Source organism: Puma concolor, chromosome C1 (genome assembly GCF_028749965.1).
Source record: "Puma concolor isolate L17-30 chromosome C1, mPumCon1.1.hap2, whole genome shotgun sequence".
NCBI classification, from domain to species: domain Eukaryota; kingdom Metazoa; phylum Chordata; class Mammalia; order Carnivora; family Felidae; genus Puma; species Puma concolor.
This window is the reverse complement of record NC_141674.1, coordinates 107156750-107176739: the sequence shown is the minus strand read 5'-3', so window position 1 is coordinate 107176739 and position 19990 is coordinate 107156750. Positions and strand designations below refer to the sequence as shown.

General features: G+C 46.8%; 1 protein-coding gene and 1 long non-coding RNA gene across 2 annotated transcripts; both read left to right on the top strand.

Annotated features, from left to right (window-relative positions):
* Window positions 1–10291: 10291 nt before the first annotated feature.
* S100A11 (S100 calcium binding protein A11) lies at window positions 10292–16033 on the top strand. Its single transcript, XM_025912757.2, has 3 exons — window positions 10292–10443; window positions 14623–14775; window positions 15704–16033. Exons 1-3 carry the CDS (start codon window positions 10441–10443, stop codon window positions 15857–15859), a joined length of 312 nt encoding a protein of 103 aa, XP_025768542.1. The 5' UTR covers window positions 10292–10440; the 3' UTR covers window positions 15860–16033.
* On the top strand, window positions 10841–11386 carry LOC112848936 (uncharacterized). The gene is made up of 2 exons (XR_003222450.2): window positions 10841–11000; window positions 11104–11386. It is a non-coding gene; the product is annotated as an uncharacterized LOC112848936 (long non-coding RNA).
* Window positions 16034–19990: the final 3957 nt, after the last annotated feature.

Genomic DNA, 19990 nt, shown 5'->3' with positions numbered 1-19990 from the left:
CTCACACAGTGTCAGCTGGGCAGTGTGACAACGTGACAGAAGCCGGAGGCTCCACTTCCAAGGCAGTTCACTCACGTGCTGGCCATTTGGTGCTGGCCACTGGTTCCCCTGACAGGGGTCTGCCTACCAAGTGGCTTGAGCTTCCTCATAGCATGGTGGCTGCATTCCTAGAGCAAGGGTCCCAAGAGAGAACCAGGCAGACCCCATATCACCATTTAACTTAACATCAAGTATCAGAAATCATAGAGTATCACTTGCAAAGTAGGCACAAGCCCACACAGATTCAAGGGGAGGAAACACAGATCCCGTGTCTTTTTGGAAGGAGTGTGAAGGTCACATTATAAGAAGAGCACGTGGGAGGGCAACACTGTGACAGCCATTTCTAGAAAATACAATCTTACCTCAACTTCTGTTCCACCCCAACTTGTCTCAGCTAATGAGAGTGGTTCTATCCCTCAGTCAGTGATTGGCTCTGGGTAGGCAGGCCTAAATTAATTGGGCAATAAGAGTTAAGAGAAGTTTGCTCAGGGCTTCCAGAAAAGAGAAGCAAGTCTCTCCCGCTGGATGCAAACAAGGAAATACACGCTCAGGATGTGCAACCTGCTGCTGGTGGCTGTCCTGTGATTATAGGGTATCTTGGACCATGAGATAAGAAGAACCTTGTCCCTGACAATGTCACCAGGCTCCTGAATCAATCAGGCCTGTAAGCTCTCCTGTCGTGGGACCTCCTGTTTTAGAGATCGTGAACAATAATTTCATGATTACTTAAACTGGCTTGAATCAACTTCCTATTGCTTTCACCAATCTCTTTGTAAAGGCTGGGAACAAAGCTAGCTAACCAGCCCATTCCTAGGCCTTCCAAGAGCTGGAGGTTGGCAGCATGGGAGCCAGGCAGAGTTGAGACAGAGGAAGTCCCACTGCATAAAAGTGTTAAACCATTAGAAAAGACAGACCACAAGAACCTTTAAATTCTTCTCCTGTCACAGAGAAGTCCTTACACCTACGAACCCATCACTTTCTTGTCCTAGACCCAGAGTATGAGTAAGAAGGACTGTGAAAGCCCTCTAGAAAGTGGGATAGTGCCACCAACCAAAGGTATTGTACTAGATCCTGCCCCCCAGGGAAAAACTGGCACATACTTAAATAGCCAGAATTCAAGATTACCTGGAACACAAGCCACAAGAAAAGTGCAGATAAAGGGCTGTAGTAGATCAGTGAGGAGACAGATCCTTTTTAGTTGGAAGAGATAAAGTGAAAGCTTCATAGATAAGGTTCTTTTTTAGCTGGGTCTTCATATAGGTAGAATTTGGACTTGAGGAGATGGGGAAAACATTGTAGATGAAAGGAAAATATCACAAGAATGAAAACCCCCTAAAGGGGCTGGAAGGTATTTCAAATGTGACTTAACACAGACCAGTGAGAATAGTGGCCAGGTGGCCACACTGGAGCAAGTCCTGGAGACCCTCACCACATCATACACTAACCCAAAAGCTACCTGATTACAGGAACTGCATGGCCCAGCAGAGGGACGAGGGTGGCTGGGCTTCAAATGGACAACACTCAGGGGTTCAGACAAGAAGAGAGGCCACTAAATAAGGGTTCAGACAAGAAAGAAGGGAGAGGAAATTTTCAAGATTTGAATAACCAGTGTGGCCTTACCAGTGAGAACCAGCTGGAAGATCAACTCTGCCTGCAGGCAACAGTGAAAAGTGCCCTTTGACTGGAGTTTGCAGTGAATGAAGGGAAATAATGGAAAACAAAACAAAACAAAACAAAAACAAACAAACAAACAAACAAAAAACCAGCTGGGATTAGACCATAAAGGACCTTGAATTCCACAATGAAGAATTTAGACCAAATTTTTAAAAAAGCAATACAGACTCACTGAGAATATTTTGAAGACATATTTAGATCCAACAGATTGGATGTGGCTCTGAAATGGTGCAACCTCCTCAGAGCAGAAATTTTAATGTGCATGTGACGGTTTTCTTGTGGGTCATTGTGAAAGAGAAAATTTCTCAACTCTGCCTTACAACAATTGAAGACCTAAAAACAATGAGGCAGAGAACTTCAATGGTTTGCACCCAGCAGCATGAAAGATGTCTAGAAGAACCCGAAGAAAATGTAGCTGTGTGCAGACAATGGGGGAAAGCAAACAGCTAACGCCTCCAGCTTGCACAGGGCCCCCAGGGCTGCTCCAGGGAATTAATGAGGGCCAGCCACTGGGACAGAGGCAACGGAAGTGAGGAGGGAAGGGCTTCCAGAATGACACCCATCATATACAAAGTACAGTTTACAAAATGCACTTTGATTTAACCCACACAGCATTACTGCTGGTAGCAATTAACACTGGTATAACACCTCACCATTTAAAGAGCTCTTTTATATTTATTATCTCCTTAATTACTATCCCCATTTCACACCTAAGAAAACCAGAACTCAAATAAAAAAAAAACAGCTTATCTAGTAAGGGAGGGGGCTGAAACTCAAACTCAGGCACTCACATTCCCTGTCTGGCATTTCCATTTATACCACAGTAGCCTCACAGGTTGTGGTCATTCCTCAGTATTGCAAATGTGCCTTCAGTGCAGGGGGCAAGACCTCTCCTTACAGTTCTTATCTTTGAGAGGTAAACCTTCTAGCCCAGGACTTAAATGGAAGGAGCCTTATCCCAGAGACTGAGAGAATACCCTCCTCTGCATATGCTATAGTTTCTAGAAAGATCCCAGTCCTATTTTATTAACCCAATTAGATTTGGGAATCCTCAAAGGCAAGAACCATGACTTTTTTATCTTTGTATCCTCAGACCCTAGCACATAGCACAGGATCTGGTCCTCGACAAATACTCACTGAATAACTTACTGAATATAAATTTAAGACCCATAACATAAATATATTGAGATTCTCCCCCACAGAAAAGAAAAACAACACAAAGAGTCAAATGATTCTTGGAGCAGCAAGTTATTTAACATTAAGTCATGAATGTTAAATTACACCGAATTGAAACAGAACGGCCCCTACTCTGAAACTGTATCACTCGTTCAGTCCCACAAACATGCGTTGGGTCTTACTGTGCAAATTGGTTTTAATGACAAAGATGAATATAAGAGAGCTCTCATTTCCAGGAACTCACATGCCATCAGAAAATATGAAACATTGGGGCACCTGGGTGGCTCAGTCAGTTGAGTGTCCAACTTCGGCTCAGGTCATGATCTCGCAGTCTGTGAGTTCAAGCCCCGCGTTGGGCTCTGTTCTGACAGCTGGGAGCCTGGAGCCTGCTTCGGATTCGGTGTCTCCCTCTCTCTCTGCCCCTGCCCCGCTCGTGCTCTCTCTCTCTCTCTCTCTGTCAAAAATAAATAAACATTAAAAAATTTTTTAAAGAAAATATAAAACATCTATTAACATAAACCATATATATATACACACATATATATACACATATATACATATATATACACACATATATATGTGTATATATATCTCAAACCCTCCCTTCCAAAACAGAATTTATGAAATACGGCAGGAGGGCCTAGGAGGGGTGTTGGAGATCAGGAGAGGTTCATGAGGAGAAGCTTCACTGAAGGAGCCATAGAATTTCATCAGAGGGAACTGAAATTAAAGATATTCCACAAACAGGGGCACCTTGATCAAGATCAAACCTCTTGATCTTGGGGTTGTAACTTCAAGCCACACGTTAAGTTGATCTTTAAAATATAAAAATAAACTAAAAAATAAACTTGCAAAAAAAAAAAAGGATATTCCACAAACAGAGAAAGCTTGAGCAATGGCAAAGAGATACGTAAGCACAGAGGATTTTTTGGTGATAACCAATGATTCCACTTAGCCAAAGCATAGCCTCTAGTAAGGAAAATGGCACCCTCTGCCCCAACCTATCAGTGCCATATACCAGTTTCACTTGAGACATTATAACCTGCTTCACACTCTGCCCTCCACCCCTACCCATTCATCATCCTCAATGAGCTCAGCATTGATGGAAATCAGCCAGCCACCCTCACCCTCACAGCATCTTGACCTCCTTCATGCCCACTCCATGTAAATTGGGACCAGCTTAATGTCCACACTCATGCTTGGATTTTCCATCATTCATAAGGGCTCTACCTACAAACATTAAACTCACTGGAAGATAATGTTATACCAATAACTTCTCACCTCCCCAGCTCTCTCCTTCCCTCTTTTCCACTTGTTCTTTGATTTCATAGAGACTTGGTGCCACCCACCTTCCATGTCTTTGCCCCTTCATTTTCTGTCCTGTACTCAATGTCCAGTGAAGTGGACTACTTTCCTACCCATACCCTCAACTCTTTCACTGTCTTATCCTTCTGCTATATCCATTCTGTGAAACCCTAACCCTAAATCTACTCTCCACACCTCTTTCTTGGATCCAATGGCTAAATTTCAAAGCACACCTGAAGAAATATAGCCACACAATCACACAACCATATCGATTAGAGTCACTGTAAGTTGTAGCTTCCTAAGCTTTTTTAGCTGTCAGTCATTCTGGGTCAGTTCCCCTCTCCATGTCCCTCTGACATCACTGAGAACCTCCTCAAGTCCTCTGGCCACTGCCACAGGTGGCCTTGCCCCCTGCTTCTTGGCATTGACAGTGGCATCAGGGAGGCGCTCCTCCACAGCCCTCTCAAACCTACGGACTATCTACAGCTTCATTCCTGATTTCTTCTTCCACCCACAGCTCCTGTAGTACCTTGCTCTATCATTTGTATCCTTTCAACATTTGTCTTTCCATTCTGAGAACTCCTTCTCTGTGGCCTGTGAGCCTACTCATGCCTTCCTCCCTTGGAAGGATGTTTTTAAATCCTCCCTTGGCCTAGACCCCTTCTGGCTGCCACTCCCCCTCTCCTCTTTCATAGTCAATTTTCTCAAGTGAGTAATCCACACCCCTGTCCCCCACTCCTGGCCTCCCATTCACTCCTCATTTGCCTTTCTCCCTACCACTACACTAAAACTGCTCTGGCAAAGGTCTCCTCAGATACAAATGCCAAATCCAGGGAACACATGTCAGCCTTCATCACACTCAGTCTCTCTAAAGACCTTCACCTTGTCCACCACTCCCTCCATCTTAGAGGTCTCTCTTCCGTGGACTTCATGACACCAGAGAAGGCTATGGGTGTCCTCCTGCTTCCCTGATCATGTCTCTCTTTCCTTCCTCCTCATTCTTTAAAGATTGATTTATCCACAAAAGCTGGTTGAGCCTGATCAGAAAAGGACTTCATTTTCCTTGTTAGCCACTGCCACCCCAGTGCTTAGGTCAGCTTCACACACAGGGAAGACCCTTTCTACACAACTACTAAGCACATGTACTGATTGTTGGGCACATTGTGGTGAGCAGGGCACTGGTTCTGCCCTCAAGGAGGTTGCAGTCTAGTGAGCAAGACAGGTAAGTAAACAGCAAAGGGCAGTAGAGTGCAGTAAAAGTCACATAACAAGGAACTGTGGGAGAACATTCAATGGATACACCACATGCTTAACACAATTCTGTCTCCCAGGGAGCCTCTGAAAGACACAGTGCCCAAGGTTTTTACTGGAGGCTGGTCACAGAGGCACACCCTGTCTCTCTGGCATGTACCAAAATGTCAGATTCCCAGAAGGAAAGCGGGTGTTTGGCATAAACCACAGTTTGTACAAACAATTTAGGCACAGTGAGCCACTGTTAGGCACAATAAGGGAATGGTAGGAAACCTCCCAGAATCCAAGTTCCCAGAGGCCAGCCACCAACCTTGCAAGAAGGCCTTTCTAAGGACAGTGGTCTTGTGCCGGATGTGTGTCTAGCCTAGTCTCAAGAAATGAAGAATGCTTGAAGAAGATGATTTCTCCGTTTTAGGAAAAATGATGCTAAGGGGGTGCCTGGGTGGCTCAGTGGGTGAAGCATCTGACTCTTGACCTCAGCTCAAGTCTTGATCTCAAGGTTGTCAGTTCAAGCCCCACAATGGGCTCCGTGCTAAGTGTGGAGACTACTTTAAAAAAAAAAAGGACCATGCTATGGACTTAACTATGTTCTCCCCTCCCCTACAAAATTTAAATGTTGAAGCCCTAAACCCTAATGTGACTCAACCTGGAAATAGGGTCTTGAGGAGTAATACAGTTAAATAATAATTAAGTGATTAAAGGTCATAAGAGCAGAGCCCTAATTCAATAGGACCGTGGCCTTAAAAGAAGAGCAAGATGTCTCCCTCTCTCACCACCACGTGAAGACACAGGAGGAAAGTGGCTGTCTGTCAGCCAGGAAGAGAACTCACTGAGAACTAAACTGGCTAGTACTTTTCATCCTGGACTTTCAGCCTCTGGAACTGTGAGAAAATAGATTTCTGTTCTTCCCTCCACCCAGTGTGTGGTGTCTGTTATGGCAGCCCGAGCAGATGAAAACAGATGAGGAGAGCGAGGAAGACAACCGGAGACACATCAGACAGAGCAGCAGAAGTCCTGAGGCGAGAGGGATTTGAAGAGCTATACCCAAATGTCACTGTTGTCAGTCCTATTCTCTCCTAAAGTGATTGCATCTCTCTTCCAAACCCTCCACATCCACACAGGGCATGGATTCGATTGCTTCTGCCTTCTCAGCACTGAGCAATCCCTCCTCCCCACTTCACGGCCATCTCCCCTTGGTCATTGCAACAATATTCAATTATGTTCCAAGCCTCCAGTCTCTTTCCTTTCTGGTACATTTTCTAGTACACCAAAAGGTGAAGTGCATCATGTCACTCTCTTCCTTAAGACTCATCAGTGGTTCTTGATAGCTCTCAGGATGCAATCCAAATTTTGGGGCAGAGCCCTTAATGTTCTGACCTATCTCTCCAGGCTCATACCCTTCAGCCTCTGCCTCACACTGACCATCACCCCACACCCAGAGTGTAGGACTGCGGAGCCACCCACAAGTCCTGAGAACGCACGTGGGCTTCATCCCTCTTTACTTCTGCACGAGCCATCATGTGAGGCTTCCTCTGAAGGCAGTGCTCTGAGTCCTAAGCATTTTATATGAATTACATCTTAATCTTCAAGACAACCACATGAAGCAAGCGCTACCATCCTCTCCACTCGGAAATGAGGAAACTGAGGCACAGAGCAGATAAATGTCTCGCTGGAGCTCATAGAGATAGTGGGTTTGAACCCCACACTGTAGCTCAAGTCTGTCATTGGAAACACTACCATACTGCCTGACTTCACTCAGCCTCACCACTGGGCCATCCGCCTGGTGGATTCTCAGGCATCCTTAAACAGCAGTTCAAGCAGCACTTTCTCCATGATGCTTTCCCTGCTCCCACAACATTAACCACTCATTTCCTCCCCAGCGTTGTCACTGTACCTCGGTCACACCCAACTATTATGTCTGTCACACTCTATTGTGTCCATTTTAGAATCTACCCAATGCTGCACAGAGCTCAGGTTGCACATAAAAAAAACTCCCCACACTTATTTTCTGAATAGCCCTTTTGCTCATCTGTACCTCATTTTAGTCTCTTGGCATCAGTTTACCAGCCCGCACTTGTCCTCAGCTCCTCACCTGCTTTAGCCCTTTAGCTTGATGCACTATTTACCTACTTTGCCAAATCTACCTTTGTCTGCCATCTATCCTGAACTCTCCTTTGATGAAAACCTGGTAATGAACCCAGCTCAGCATGACCCTGGGCAGCTGCCCAGCCCTGGCAGCCCTGACCCGAAGGAGCTGATGCCCCAGCCTGGTTCCAGACAATTCATACATATTTGGTTCAGCTCTTTTCTTTGGTTTCACTCAAGCTACTTCATGGGGCAGAAGAGTTACTGAAAGAATAACTATCTTACAGAAAATCAGGAAAATGGAACAGCCAGGTTCAGGAAGGACAAGAACACTAGTAAAGTTGGACTATAGGCTCTGGTTCTTAGTGCCTCACCATTTATGCAACTCAGCCAATATCCAAGTAGCTACTTCTTTTATTTCTAGTTAGCAATTCATTTATTTTCCCCTCTATTCTGTACACTCTTTCTGAACTTCATAGCTTCTACTTATTCATAGTGTCCACCTCTTTGTAATTTTGATTTGCCATGACCTCATGAGTCTCTCTACGCAAATGTTCAGCTTCAGCTCTTCTAAACGTCTAATTCTCTATGTGTTTCTAATTTCAATTTCCCAAGGGCAAGAAGCTGAGTTGCCTCAGCTCATCTTTCCATGTCATGTCATGAAACATCCACTACTGTCCATTCTATGGTTTGTCATTCCTTGAGTCCAGAGCTAGCCTCAATCCAATCAGCTGTGACAGTGAGCACAGGGTCAAATCATGCAAAAAGTCACCAATGGGGCTGACCCTTCAGCAGAGGCTATAAGTGAGGTGCTTTCCTTTAAAGAGGATTGTGGTATAAAAGGCCCCATGATTCACATACAGAATCATTTAGACTAATGATTCTTTAATATTTTTTAATCCTAGATTTTTCTAAGAATCAAATGAAAGCTATAGATCCTTCCCTAGAAAGAAAATCTCTTATGCAGAAAATTTCATATATAACTTAAGGGTATTTGTGGACCTCAGTAGCCATCCATGGAACACTCCCCAAACTACCAAGGGTTTAAAGTCTATCCACAGACCACCTCAAAGGCAGACACTATATCATATTCATATTTGTATGTCTTGTGCCTATACTGGGCTTAGCACATAGGTTTCCAAAAATGTTTGTTAAATGAATAAAGTGAAGAATTCATTCATTCATTTGGTAAAAGAAGTTTTTCCCGTCCAGATAGAGGCTGAGAAGTTCATATTTTATATAAAAAGCAATAGGGCGCCATTTTGTTTCATTCTTTTGTCATGGTTTGCTTCCTAAGTAGGCAATTGATCAGAGCTGTTTGTCAGGAAAATGTGTTTTTAATAGTCAAAAGAACAGATTAGTGGGGCAAGAGACCAGTTAAGAAACTGGAGGAATGAGGGATTGAAAATCAAAATTAGAGCACTGGAGGTCGAAATAGAAAATATGGGGGGAGATCCAAAAGAGTAAAAAAATAAAATTGATAGGAGTTGGTACTTGATAAGATTTGGGGATAAGAAAGGGATTTAGAGTCAAAACCTGGATCCAAAGTTCTCAAGTTGGAGAAGAATGGCAGAATGGCAGTACCACTAGCAGAGAAGGGGTAGATGGGAAAGAAGCAGGTTACTTCTTGAATTATTGAGTGTGGGGCTCAGGTGGGGCTTTCAAGTGGATTCAAGAAAATGTGTGTCTGATGGGGCACCTGGGTGGCTCAGTTGGTTAAGCGCAGGACTTCGGCTCAGGTCATGATCTCAGGATTAGTTGGTTCAAGCCCGCTTGGGCTCCATGCTGACTGGGCAGAGCCTGCTTGGGATTCTCTCTCTCCCTCTCTCTCTGTCCCTCCCCTGCTCACCCTATCTCTAAATACATACATACATACTTACATACATACTTAAACTTTTTTTTTAAAGAAAAAAGAATGTGAGTCTGCAGTAGCTGAGAGGCAGATTTGCTCAGAAGTGACAGCAGATGTCAGGAAGCAATTTACACCATCCACTCCAGTTTTTGAAGCCCTCACAAAGCTCTCATTTCACTGGACAGTTATAACAATGTTATGAAACAGGAAAGGCAACGTCACTACTTTTAACAGATAAGGAGATGGAACTCTGAGGAGAGAGGAGGTTTGTCAAAAGTACTGCAATCAAGTTAACAGGCCCACGAGTAGAACCCAGAGCTTCTGATTCTCAACATGACTTCCAGCTCCACTGCCCAGTGCACACAGATAAATCCCTACTCACACCGCTCCGTTTTTAATTGCAGTGGTTTGAGGTTTTGTGGGCTTAACTGTCTTCGGTTAGGGAGACGTTTGAGACAATGGTACTCCACTTGGCACAAATCACCACCGTGTATTAGCCCTCTTTAATGTGAAGGGATAGATAGCCCTGGCTTCTAGGGAACTTCCACTCTACAATTACGGCCCACACTCCGTGCTGCACGTTTTTAAACGGATATTTCTGCCTCTCTAACCGGAATGAGCTCGTTCGCGGAAAAGAGCCACGGACATCAGGCACACCACACCCAAGACCGCCATGCAGAAGTTTTAATTCAGAAAAGTCCAGAATCTTTCAGGGACAGGGAGAGACGGCGGGTCTCGGGAGAGACGGCGGGTCTCGGGTGAGCGGCGCGCTGGGCCACGCGGGCGGGACAGACAGGTCTGGATCTGCGCCGGGGAGGGGGTGTGGGGAAGGGGTTGGGGGTGGAGACCGGCCGGCCGGGAGCCGGGCTCGGGAGTCGGGCGGTGCCGCGCGGGGCGGGGCGGACAAGTCCGGATCTGCGCCCGAGGGGCGGAGGCGGAGGCGGGCCCGGGAGAGGTGGGAGCCGGACCCCGAGCCCGCGCCCGCCTTCCGCAGCTCACAGCCCGCCGCTGCCGCCGCCGCCGCCCCGCCACAGCGCCCGCCACCGCTCCGCGCAGACATGGTAAGCCCAGCCTTTGTCGTGTCTGCCTCCGCAAAGACAGGAAAAAAGGCTCGGTGTGCTTGCTGCCACGCTGATCCTTCATTCCTGTGGGACGTAGCGGGAAGCCGAGCCGCGAAAGTCAGTCGTGGGAGGGAACTGGGGTAGAGGCTGCAAGGAAAGCAGCCGTAGGTTCCGCCTGTGTTAGCAGACGAGGGGCGGCCACCAGAGGGTCTCTGGTTCCGCCGCGCGGATGCGGTGCGAGCCGGGGGAAGAGGGGCTGCGCCCCTTACCCGATCCCCCTCGGCCGGGAAGGGGTCGAGGCGCGGGGTCGCGCTGGGCCCCTGGCCCGCCCCCGGGCTCCGGGAAGCCTGGGAGACCAGAAAAGTTAAAGGGCGGGGGCGGGGGGGGGGGAGGGATCCGTCAGCACTGGTTGTTTTTGTAGACCAGGAAGGGCACTTCTCAGAACTGAGTCGTCAGAGCCCCGGGGAAAATTGGTTTCAGTAAGCTGTCGGCAACCGGCCAAGACCCCAAAGCCTGTAACCGAAGCCGCTGCCAGCCAGCCGGACGCAGCCCAGACGGTGGGAGGAGCCCGGTCCCCGCCAAGCCCCTCTTCCTTCCCTTCTCCTTTGAACCCACCACCTTTTCAGGCACTCACGCCAACATCTGTTTTTCTCTTCTCAGCTCCTGCCAACCTGCTTTGAATTCTCTCTCTAGCGTTTCCATTAGGCCACCTCCAAAATCTACCTCCTGCTTGACCGCTTTCGTGAAGGGAGTCAGCAAACTTCTGCCCGCGGGCCAAATAGGGTTTCTGACCCCTGCACAAGCTACAAATGGATTTGACGTTTTTAAGTGGTTGAAAGAAAACCAAAAGAAGAATAATACTTTGTGACACCTGAAGTCACACGAAAATCAAACTTAATTGACCATAAATAAAATTTTATTGGCACACGGCCACGCCCGTTCACTTATGAGTTGTCTGTGTAGTTGCTGTCCCGCTACAAAAGAGTGACAGAGACAACATGGACCACAGTGGCCTAAGATATCTACCATCTGACCCTTTACACAACACATTTGCCAGCCTTTATCCCTGCCCACTCTTCCCTCCTTCCTTTCCATGCAAAAGGGAATAACAATGTCCCAAGGAACCTTGAAAAGGCAGACCCAGCACCAATAGGTGGTGAAGACTGGGAACGACTGCCCTGAAGGAAGGTGGATGCCTCCATGGATCCTCGCTAGGGTGGGGCTGGGGGAAGCACTTTGGTTAAGAATGACAACAGCAATGCTGGAATCTTTCAAGTGTTACTTCTTTTTCACATTCCTTTTTCTTCCCCCTTTCCTCAAATGTTGAGTATTCAGAATGCATTTTTAAAATTCTTTCACTGTATCCATTTACCTCACACCATTTTCTCCTTCCTATCATGGTGCCAAATACAACTGTGAGGGTGCAGTGAGCTGTGGGGAGTGCTGGCCTCCAGGCAGGAGATCTTGTTCTCCTCTCTTCAGCCTCTCTGCTTCACCTTGAGCAAAGCTTTCCTGTCTCTGGGCCTCCCTTCTCTGGAACCATCTCCCAAACTCCCTCCAGCTTTACAAATTTTACAATTCCATTTTAGTAATTCGGTAATTGTGTTTCTTTCTTTCGCTCTGGAAAATTACTTCTGAGAAGAAATACAGAGGTTTTAATTTTTTCCATGTGTGGCTGATAGCAACAGTTTTCAAGAAGGGGAAAAAAATGGTCTAAATTATAGTCCTGGTGTTAAGGAGGAAAAAAAAAATAAAGCAGAAAGCCACTTTGAAACTAGAGAAGCAAAGCAATCAGAATTCCCCAAGGTAAAGGGGCAGAGGAGCATCTGTAGGCCTAGAAAAAGGTCACAAAGCCCTTAATCCTCAGCCTGGAATCTTCTACCCTATATGGCATGTCCTTCCAGCTGACCTTCTTCCTGTCATCTGACATATTAAGACAGTGAAATTTTAGTCCTGATAAGGAAGACTGTTGTGCAAAAACTCTGTTTCTAGATTATGGTATTCTATTTCACTCCCAAACCCCGGACATTTTTCTTTCCTTAAAAAAAAAAAAAAAAAAAAAAGTTCTCTCTGAGAAAAAAGAAAGCATTCCAACAACATGACTGTTGGGAAAGAATCCATCTCCAGAAGAGTTCACTAGAACCCACCTCTGGACAGGGCTTTACAGATGCTCCCACCTGCAAAGGGCAGCAGTGAGCTCAGCTAGGCTGGTAAAACACATCGTGGAGACACTGCAGATGAAAAGCCTGGGGCGGCCGGGGCAGCGGGGAGGAAGGAAGGAGCCCAAAGCTGTGCCCCTAAGGGCTCGGATCAATCCGAAGCATGTTAATTATGGGTCCCAGCTCTGAGCTCCAGGAAGTCCATGCAAAGACCAAATTAAGGGGTAAAAGCTAATTGTAAATGCCACCGTCCAAGCAAAGATCATTATTAATACCTGAAGTTTAGTAAAGCCTGAGAGGAAGGGTGTGGCTGGCAACTTTTCCAGAAAGCCTGTAGTTGATGTCTGAACCACCAGGGGGCCCTAGGTGAAGGCAGAAATGACCTGAAGACTCTGCAAAATAGAAAATTTCCCTCAAGAATTCTGTTGTAAGGAAGGCAGAGGCCAGCACAGAATTTGACCCTCCAGCTCCTCCTGGTGCAACCACTGATGAGGTCCGGCTCCTGTAGATGCCAGGGGAGCTGCATGAGTGGCAACCTGAGAGCTCCCTTCCTGAGATCAACCTTTGTGGTTTGAAGTGACCAGAGAAGTTCCTCTGGCCATTCCTGTAAGAATTAGTGGCATCTGGAAGAAGGAACAAAGACCAAGGATTGCAGATAGGGACCTGGAGGCTGAAATTCTAGGGGTGGCTCTATTGTGTCAATTCCCTTCTCGTGGCTCTTGTTTCCTCCCATGTAAAATTAATGATTCTTAACCTTCAATATGAAAGCTGCTTTTGAACATCCAAAAAGCTCCCAAATCTCCCACCCCACACACAATAACTATGCATTTAGTTTTCTTCTAGAAAATGCAGGAGTCCCAGGAATTCGGTATTGCTTTAAAAAGAACTGAATTTCATTTATCACAGTAGCCTCTATATTTGCTTAGAAAATAGGAAATTGTTGGGGCACCTGGGTGGTTCAGTTGGTTGAGCATCCAACTTCGGCCCAGGTCATGATCTCAAGGTTCACGTGTTTGAGCCCCGCATGAGGCTCTGTGCTGAGAGCTCAGAACCTGAGCCTGTTTCAGATTCTGTGTCTCCCTCTCTCTCTGCCCCTCCCCGACTCATGCTGTCTCTCTCTGTGTCTCAAAAATGAATAAATGTTGGGGCGCCTGGGTGGCGCAGTCGGTTAAGCGTCCGACTTCAGCCAGGTCACGATCTCGCGGTCCGTGAGTTCGAGCCCCGCGTCAGGCTCTGGGCTGATGGCTCAGAGCCTGGAGCCTGTTTCCGATTCTGTGTCTCCCTCTCTCTCTGCCCCTTCCCCGTTCATGCTCTGTCTCTCTCTGTCCCAAAAATAAATAAACGTTGAAAAAAAAAAAAAATTAAAAAAAAAAAAAAAAATGAATAAATGTTAAAAAATTTAAAAATATAAAAAAAAGAAAATAGGAAATTATTTAATCTCCAAACAGTGCTTGGTGCACATATGGATTTGTGGGTGTATAGTTATACATGTTTACCCACAGATTCTAGAAACATCAGTAAACCCTGCCACAGTCACACTCATCCAGACAGTCTACTGCTTTAAAAAAAAAATTTTTATGTTTATTTATTTTTGAGAGACAGAGCATGAGCAGAGGAGGGACAGAGAGAGAGGGAGACACAGAATCGGAAGCAGGCTCCAGGCTCTGAGCTGTCAGCACAGAACCCATTGTGGGGCTCGAACCCACAAACTGTGAGATCATGACCTGAGCCGAAGTTGGTGCTTGACCGACTGAGCCACCCAGGCGCCCAGTCTACTACTTTTAGACACACCCACGTGCTCCATGTGTACCCTCACTATATTTCACCCAGAATAAACATGTGATATGGGAGGGAAGCTCATGGAATGTGACCTTCAGTGTTTGTCTTCGGCTCTTCTGCCCCCTAAAAAACGGCCTAGTCTTTTAGGAAACTCCTTTGGCCCAAAATGAAGGTATGAGATTCTCTGGAGTGTTCTCCAGCATCCAGCCCTTGTCTGAACCCTGACTTTTCTTCTCTCAAGGCAAAAATGTCCAGCCCTACTGAGACTGAGCGGTGCATCGAGTCTCTGATTGCTGTTTTCCAGAGGTATGCTGGAAAGGATGGTAATAGCTGCAAACTCTCCAAGACAGAGTTCCTAACCTTCATGAATACAGAGCTGGCTGCCTTCACAAAGGTACTGCTCCCAGCCCCTTCCCCCAAACTACCCATAGCTCAAAACAAGACCCTGACAAAATGGCTGGGAGTGAGGGCCCAGCAACTGACTCCCCCACCCCTGCCTCCTCTTCATTCACTCCAAGCCAGGGACCTGCACGGCAGAGGCGGAGCCCCCAGGCCTCAAGTGAGCTCTGAGTAACCATTCAAGGACCTTTCCTTCTTTTCTTTGAACACGGTGTGTTTTAAAGATCAAAGTTCTCAAACTACATGACCCAGGGAATGTTGATTTGTTTCTTTCATTTAGGGAAGGAGCATATGAAACGGTAAGTGGTGTAAAAGGATAGTTTTCAAATTTGATTTCTCCATCCCAAAGCTTCTAGGGAAGCCCTGTCCCATAGAACTTTCTGTGATGTTGGAAATAATGTTTTGTATCTATCTGCACAGTCCAGTGTGGTAGCCACCAGACACAGGTGCCACTCAAGGACAGATTTCTAAGTCCCTAATTTAAACAGCCAGTGTAACTAGTGGCTGTAAGTGTGTATATGTGTGGGGAGCTCAGAGGAGTAGAAGATGAAGCAGATCAGGGCCTGCGTCTTCTTTCCACTTCAAATCACTTCACTTTTGTGCAGTTTGTACACTGGAGTAGCAGGTGACACTTGAAAAAGTGTGCCACTACTTTTATACCACTGAATAACCCCTGTCACAGAGGAACCCGGGAATGGGAGCCAGAAAACTTGGGTTCCAGGCACAGGTCTTCCCCTTAGGCGAGTCACTTCCCTGTTTGAGTCTGTCACTGTGTCTGGGAAGTGGGAGTGTTACTAACCCCTAGCCTGTACCTCACACTCTTGTGAGAATGAGATGTGGCAACATAACTGAAAGTATCTTAGAAAGTACAAGGTCAGGTACCATTAATAGTATCATTATTATGGTTATTATTACCTTTGCAGAACCAGAAGGACCCTGGTGTCCTTGACCGCATGATGAAGAAACTTGACACCAACTCCGATGGGCAACTGGACTTCCAAGAATTTCTTAATCTTATTGGCGGCTTGGCCATAGCTTGCCACGACTCCTTTTTAAGGTCTACCCATTTCCAGAAGTAAATCTGAGGGGGGCTCTTGGGCCTGGCCTGCAGACCACCCCCTTTCCTTCAAAACAGCCTCCCAGTCATCATCTCCTCATCACATCCTACACGTCCTTGAGCCCAGAGCATCCACTGCCCCGTGCAGGCCAGTCCTGCTGGTGGTAAATAAAGAAATGGCGTTTTTTAAAATTTACGCTAGAGAGTCAGTACATTTGTGCCAAGGAGGAAGCAGCATGGGAGGGATTAGCCTGATGGAAGCAGTTCCCAGAACTGCACAGTAAATAGTGAAAATACACCTTGGGTGTATTTGTAAGTATGACTCACGGTACCAACAGAATCATTCCAGATCACTCAGACTGATGGAGAGATGTCACTTGTTACTCAATAAGTGTCTATTCACCCCTCCTACAGGCACTACCACAGGCTCTGAGGATACAGTCAGCAAGACAGACAAGGTCCCTCATTCACCGAGCTGACTTTCTGGGGCAGGGGGGAGAGGGGAGAGGCAATGAATAAGCAAACAAGACAACTAGATAAATCCTATGGAGGAAAGACTACAAGGTGGTATGTTACAGGTTACAGGGGCTGGGGAGGGCATTCTTCTGAGATCTCATGTGTGCTGACATCTGAAGGATGAGACAGAGCAAACATTTGGAAAGATGGAGGAGGGACTTCCACGAGAAGGAACAGTGAGGTTCTGAGGTGAGAAAGAGCAGGACACTGGAGGAATGGAAAGGAGGCCAATGTGGTCAAGGTCTTTGTATTGGGATGTGGGTTTCCTTATTTACATTGGACTTGGGCCAGTGTCAACATTAGTCTTCATTTCCTGAGCCCTCTGATAAAGCAGCAGGGAAAGAGCGTAGAAAAAGGGACCAGAAGGCTGACCAAGGGTTAAAAATAATATGGGGCACCTGGGTAGCTCAGTTGGTTAAGTGCCCAACTTCAGCTCGTGTCATGATCTTGTGGTTCATAGGTTCAAGCCCTGCATCGGGCTCTGTATGGACAGCTCAGAGCCTGGAACTTGCTTTGGATGCGGTGTCCCCCTCTCTCTCTACCCCTCCCCTGCTCAAGAGAAGTGTGTTTTTGCATCCCTAAGCAGCACAGGTGAAAGCAATTGTTTCCAGAGGCCCTCAGATTCCTTATCCATCTGTGTGAGTTTTCTTAGTAAAAATCTCTCTGGATTGCAGTTTCTGCCCTCATAAATTAATAGAATGAATCAGACCATTTCTGGGACTGCTTGTTTGGTTCTGACATTCCAGAATGAAGACCAGTGCCTAGGCTGGCAAGTCCCTAAATTTTTCGAGTAGAATTTGTAACTACTTCTTGGATAAGTTCCTTAATTCATTAAAAAGTGTTATTATCCCAAAGAACACTGAGCCAGGGAAGAGATGGAAAAACACCAGGCACCCTAAGTTTACTGGCTGATTTGCTGTTCTACCAAGAAATCACTAGCCGTGGCTTTAGGACATCAGGTTGAGGGAACTAACTGAGAAATCTTTACTTGCTTGGCTCCTTCGAGTTTTGAAAGAAGACAGACCCAATCTGTACCAAGCTTCTAATTCAAGATTGAAAACAACTATCTGAACTGTCTGTTTGGAAGGTGAGTGATGGAGAGAGACCTCACTCCACATCATGGAGAGAGACAGAAGGCATTGGTTGGGGGAAGTGGTGATGAGCTCAGTGAAGGTTGCTGTATTTAAACTGCCAACTGCCCTTAGTAGGTCCGGTTGGCATCTGCATTTGAAGTCTGGGGAGAAGACCTGGCTTGAGAAACAGGAGGGCTTGGTTCCCTCGGTTAAGGGTAGGAGGAAGTAAGAGGAAGAAGACTGAGCAAAGGAGAACAGAGGAGAGTCTGAGAGGTCGGGGAAGAGGAGCAGGACAAGATCACGGTTAGGAGCCACATCAGACAATCACGGTCCTTCAAAGCTGCTGCTTCACACCGTGTGCAGAGCCTCCCTCCCAGGCCTCACACTCTGCCTGCGCATCTCGCCTACTCTGGTCTTATTTACTAGTAGAGGCCAATGACCACACGAATCTGTTTCCTCAACCCACTTCTAGTTCCTGAGCTCCAATGCTGCCTCCTAGATTTCTCCATATAAAATAATACAGGTTTGGGAGCGCCTGGGTGGCTCAGTCGGTTGAGTGCCCGACTCTGGCTCAGGTCATGATCTCAAGGTTCATGAGTTCAAACCCCACATCAGGCTCACTGCTGTCAGTGCAGAGCCCACTTCAGATCCTCTGTCCCCCCTTCCCTCTATCTGCCCCTCCCCCGCTCGCACTCTCTCAAAAATAAACATTTAAGTATAATAATACATGGGGCACCTATAATAAAATAATACAGGTATCTTTCACGTACTCAAGTATTAAAGATTTACTTAAAATGTGTAAGACTGTTCTGTGTATCTGTGTATTCATTCCCAGAGTGAATAAGGCAGAGAAGACTCTTGTCTTCAAGAAACTTGCACTCTGGTTCATTGTACCCCAAACTGAACTCACCTTGCTCCCAAGCCCCCAGCAGGCTCCTCCTCCACTGCCCCCATCTCAGGAAATGGCACCTCCGTCCACCTAGCCACCCTGCCCAGAAACATGGAAGTCACTCCTCACATTCACCCAAGCCCTCAAGCTCATCAAATGCACCAAGATAGCCCTCAAACCCGCTCCAGCCTCCCCCTGACCCAGGCACCACAGCCTCTGTCTGGATACAGCAGCGCCTTCCTCTGCGGCCCTGCCCCTCTCCAGACCCTCCTTCCTGAAGCCTCTGATGCCGTTCTCTCCAGCTTAAAGCCTTTTGGCAGACTCCATGAGGCTCTTGGGCATGTAAGGGACACAATGCACCCCCACTTAGCTTGCTGCGCATTGGACCTCCCCTGCTTTGCCCTCACAGGGGCACCCTCTACATTCCAGCCATCAGGACCCTTACTTTTCTCAACACACTGGGCTGCACTCACTTTCTGGCCTGAGCTCTCTGCCTGGAGCTCTGTCCCACCCTCCCCACACCCATTCCCAGGTATGGTTCCACTTACCCTGGCTTCTCAGCCTACATGTTTTTTTCCTCCAGGAAACCTCGCAATACGAGGTAGGGATGAGGGGGCCCTTCCACGTAGGATCATGCTGCGTGTTTCCCGTGTCATGGCACTCAAACTAACTGGCCTGTTTTTCCTGGTGACCTTCAAACTCATGGCATTGACCTATACACTCATGACTTACATTTATATATCCCCAGCCCAAATCTATCTCTAGAATTCTCAAGTCATTGGTTGAACCCAACATCTCTACCTGGCTGTCCCACAGCCAGGATTCTTGTTGCAGCTGACAGGAAATTCAGTTTAAACTGTAAGCAGAGCAGGAATTTATTGACTCATATAACTAAACAGCCAAGGGACAGCTTTAGCTTCAGCACAGCCAAAGGGATGGTGTCTTTCTAAATTCCTGGGCTGTTTCCACCCCTAGGTGAACCAGTGGGTCTGCAGGCCTGCCATGCACAGATCAGTGGGAGCCTGGACCGTGTACCTGACCTTAGTTGGAACTGGGGTGGGGTCCCACCCAAAGTACAGAACCAAGAGTTGGGGAGAGTGGGTCAGGTGGGGGAGACGGATGCTACAAATACAAGGTGCACACCCACTAAGGAACACGTATCTCAAACACAACATGTTTGAAACTGGACTCTATGGTCAACTCCAGAACAACACAGGAGTCAGGGCACCAATGCGCACACAATCAGAAACCCACATGTAACTTTTTAAAACAATATTTATTTATTTTGAGAGAAAGAGAGTGCACGTGTGTGAGCTGGGGAGGAGCAGAGAGACAGAGGGAGAGAGAATCCCAGGCAGGCTTCGTGTAGCCAGCCCAATGTGAGCTCGATCCCATGAACTGCAAGATCATGAGCTGAGCCAAAATCAAGGGTCAGACGCTCAACTGACTGAGCCACCCAGGCACCTCTGAAAATCCACATAATTCTTGACTCCCCATAAACTTAATTACTAATAGCAAGAACCACAAGAGATTACTTTTTACTACAATACACAATTTACCAGCCAGGCAACTGTTCAAGTGGCAGTATTAGCATCACACAGTGTTTTGTGCAGATACTGGGACACTCAAAGCATCTGGGCTCTCTGCAATGACAACGGGTGGCTACAAAATTATT

What these genes read in the sequence shown, in the direction of transcription:
- S100A11 (XM_025912757.2), top strand. An exon ending in AGCTGGCTGCCTTCACAAAG is followed by an intron (nt 14,776 to 15,703) that starts GTACTGCTCCCA and finishes TTACCTTTGCAG; the next exon opens with AACCAGAAGGACCCTGGTGT.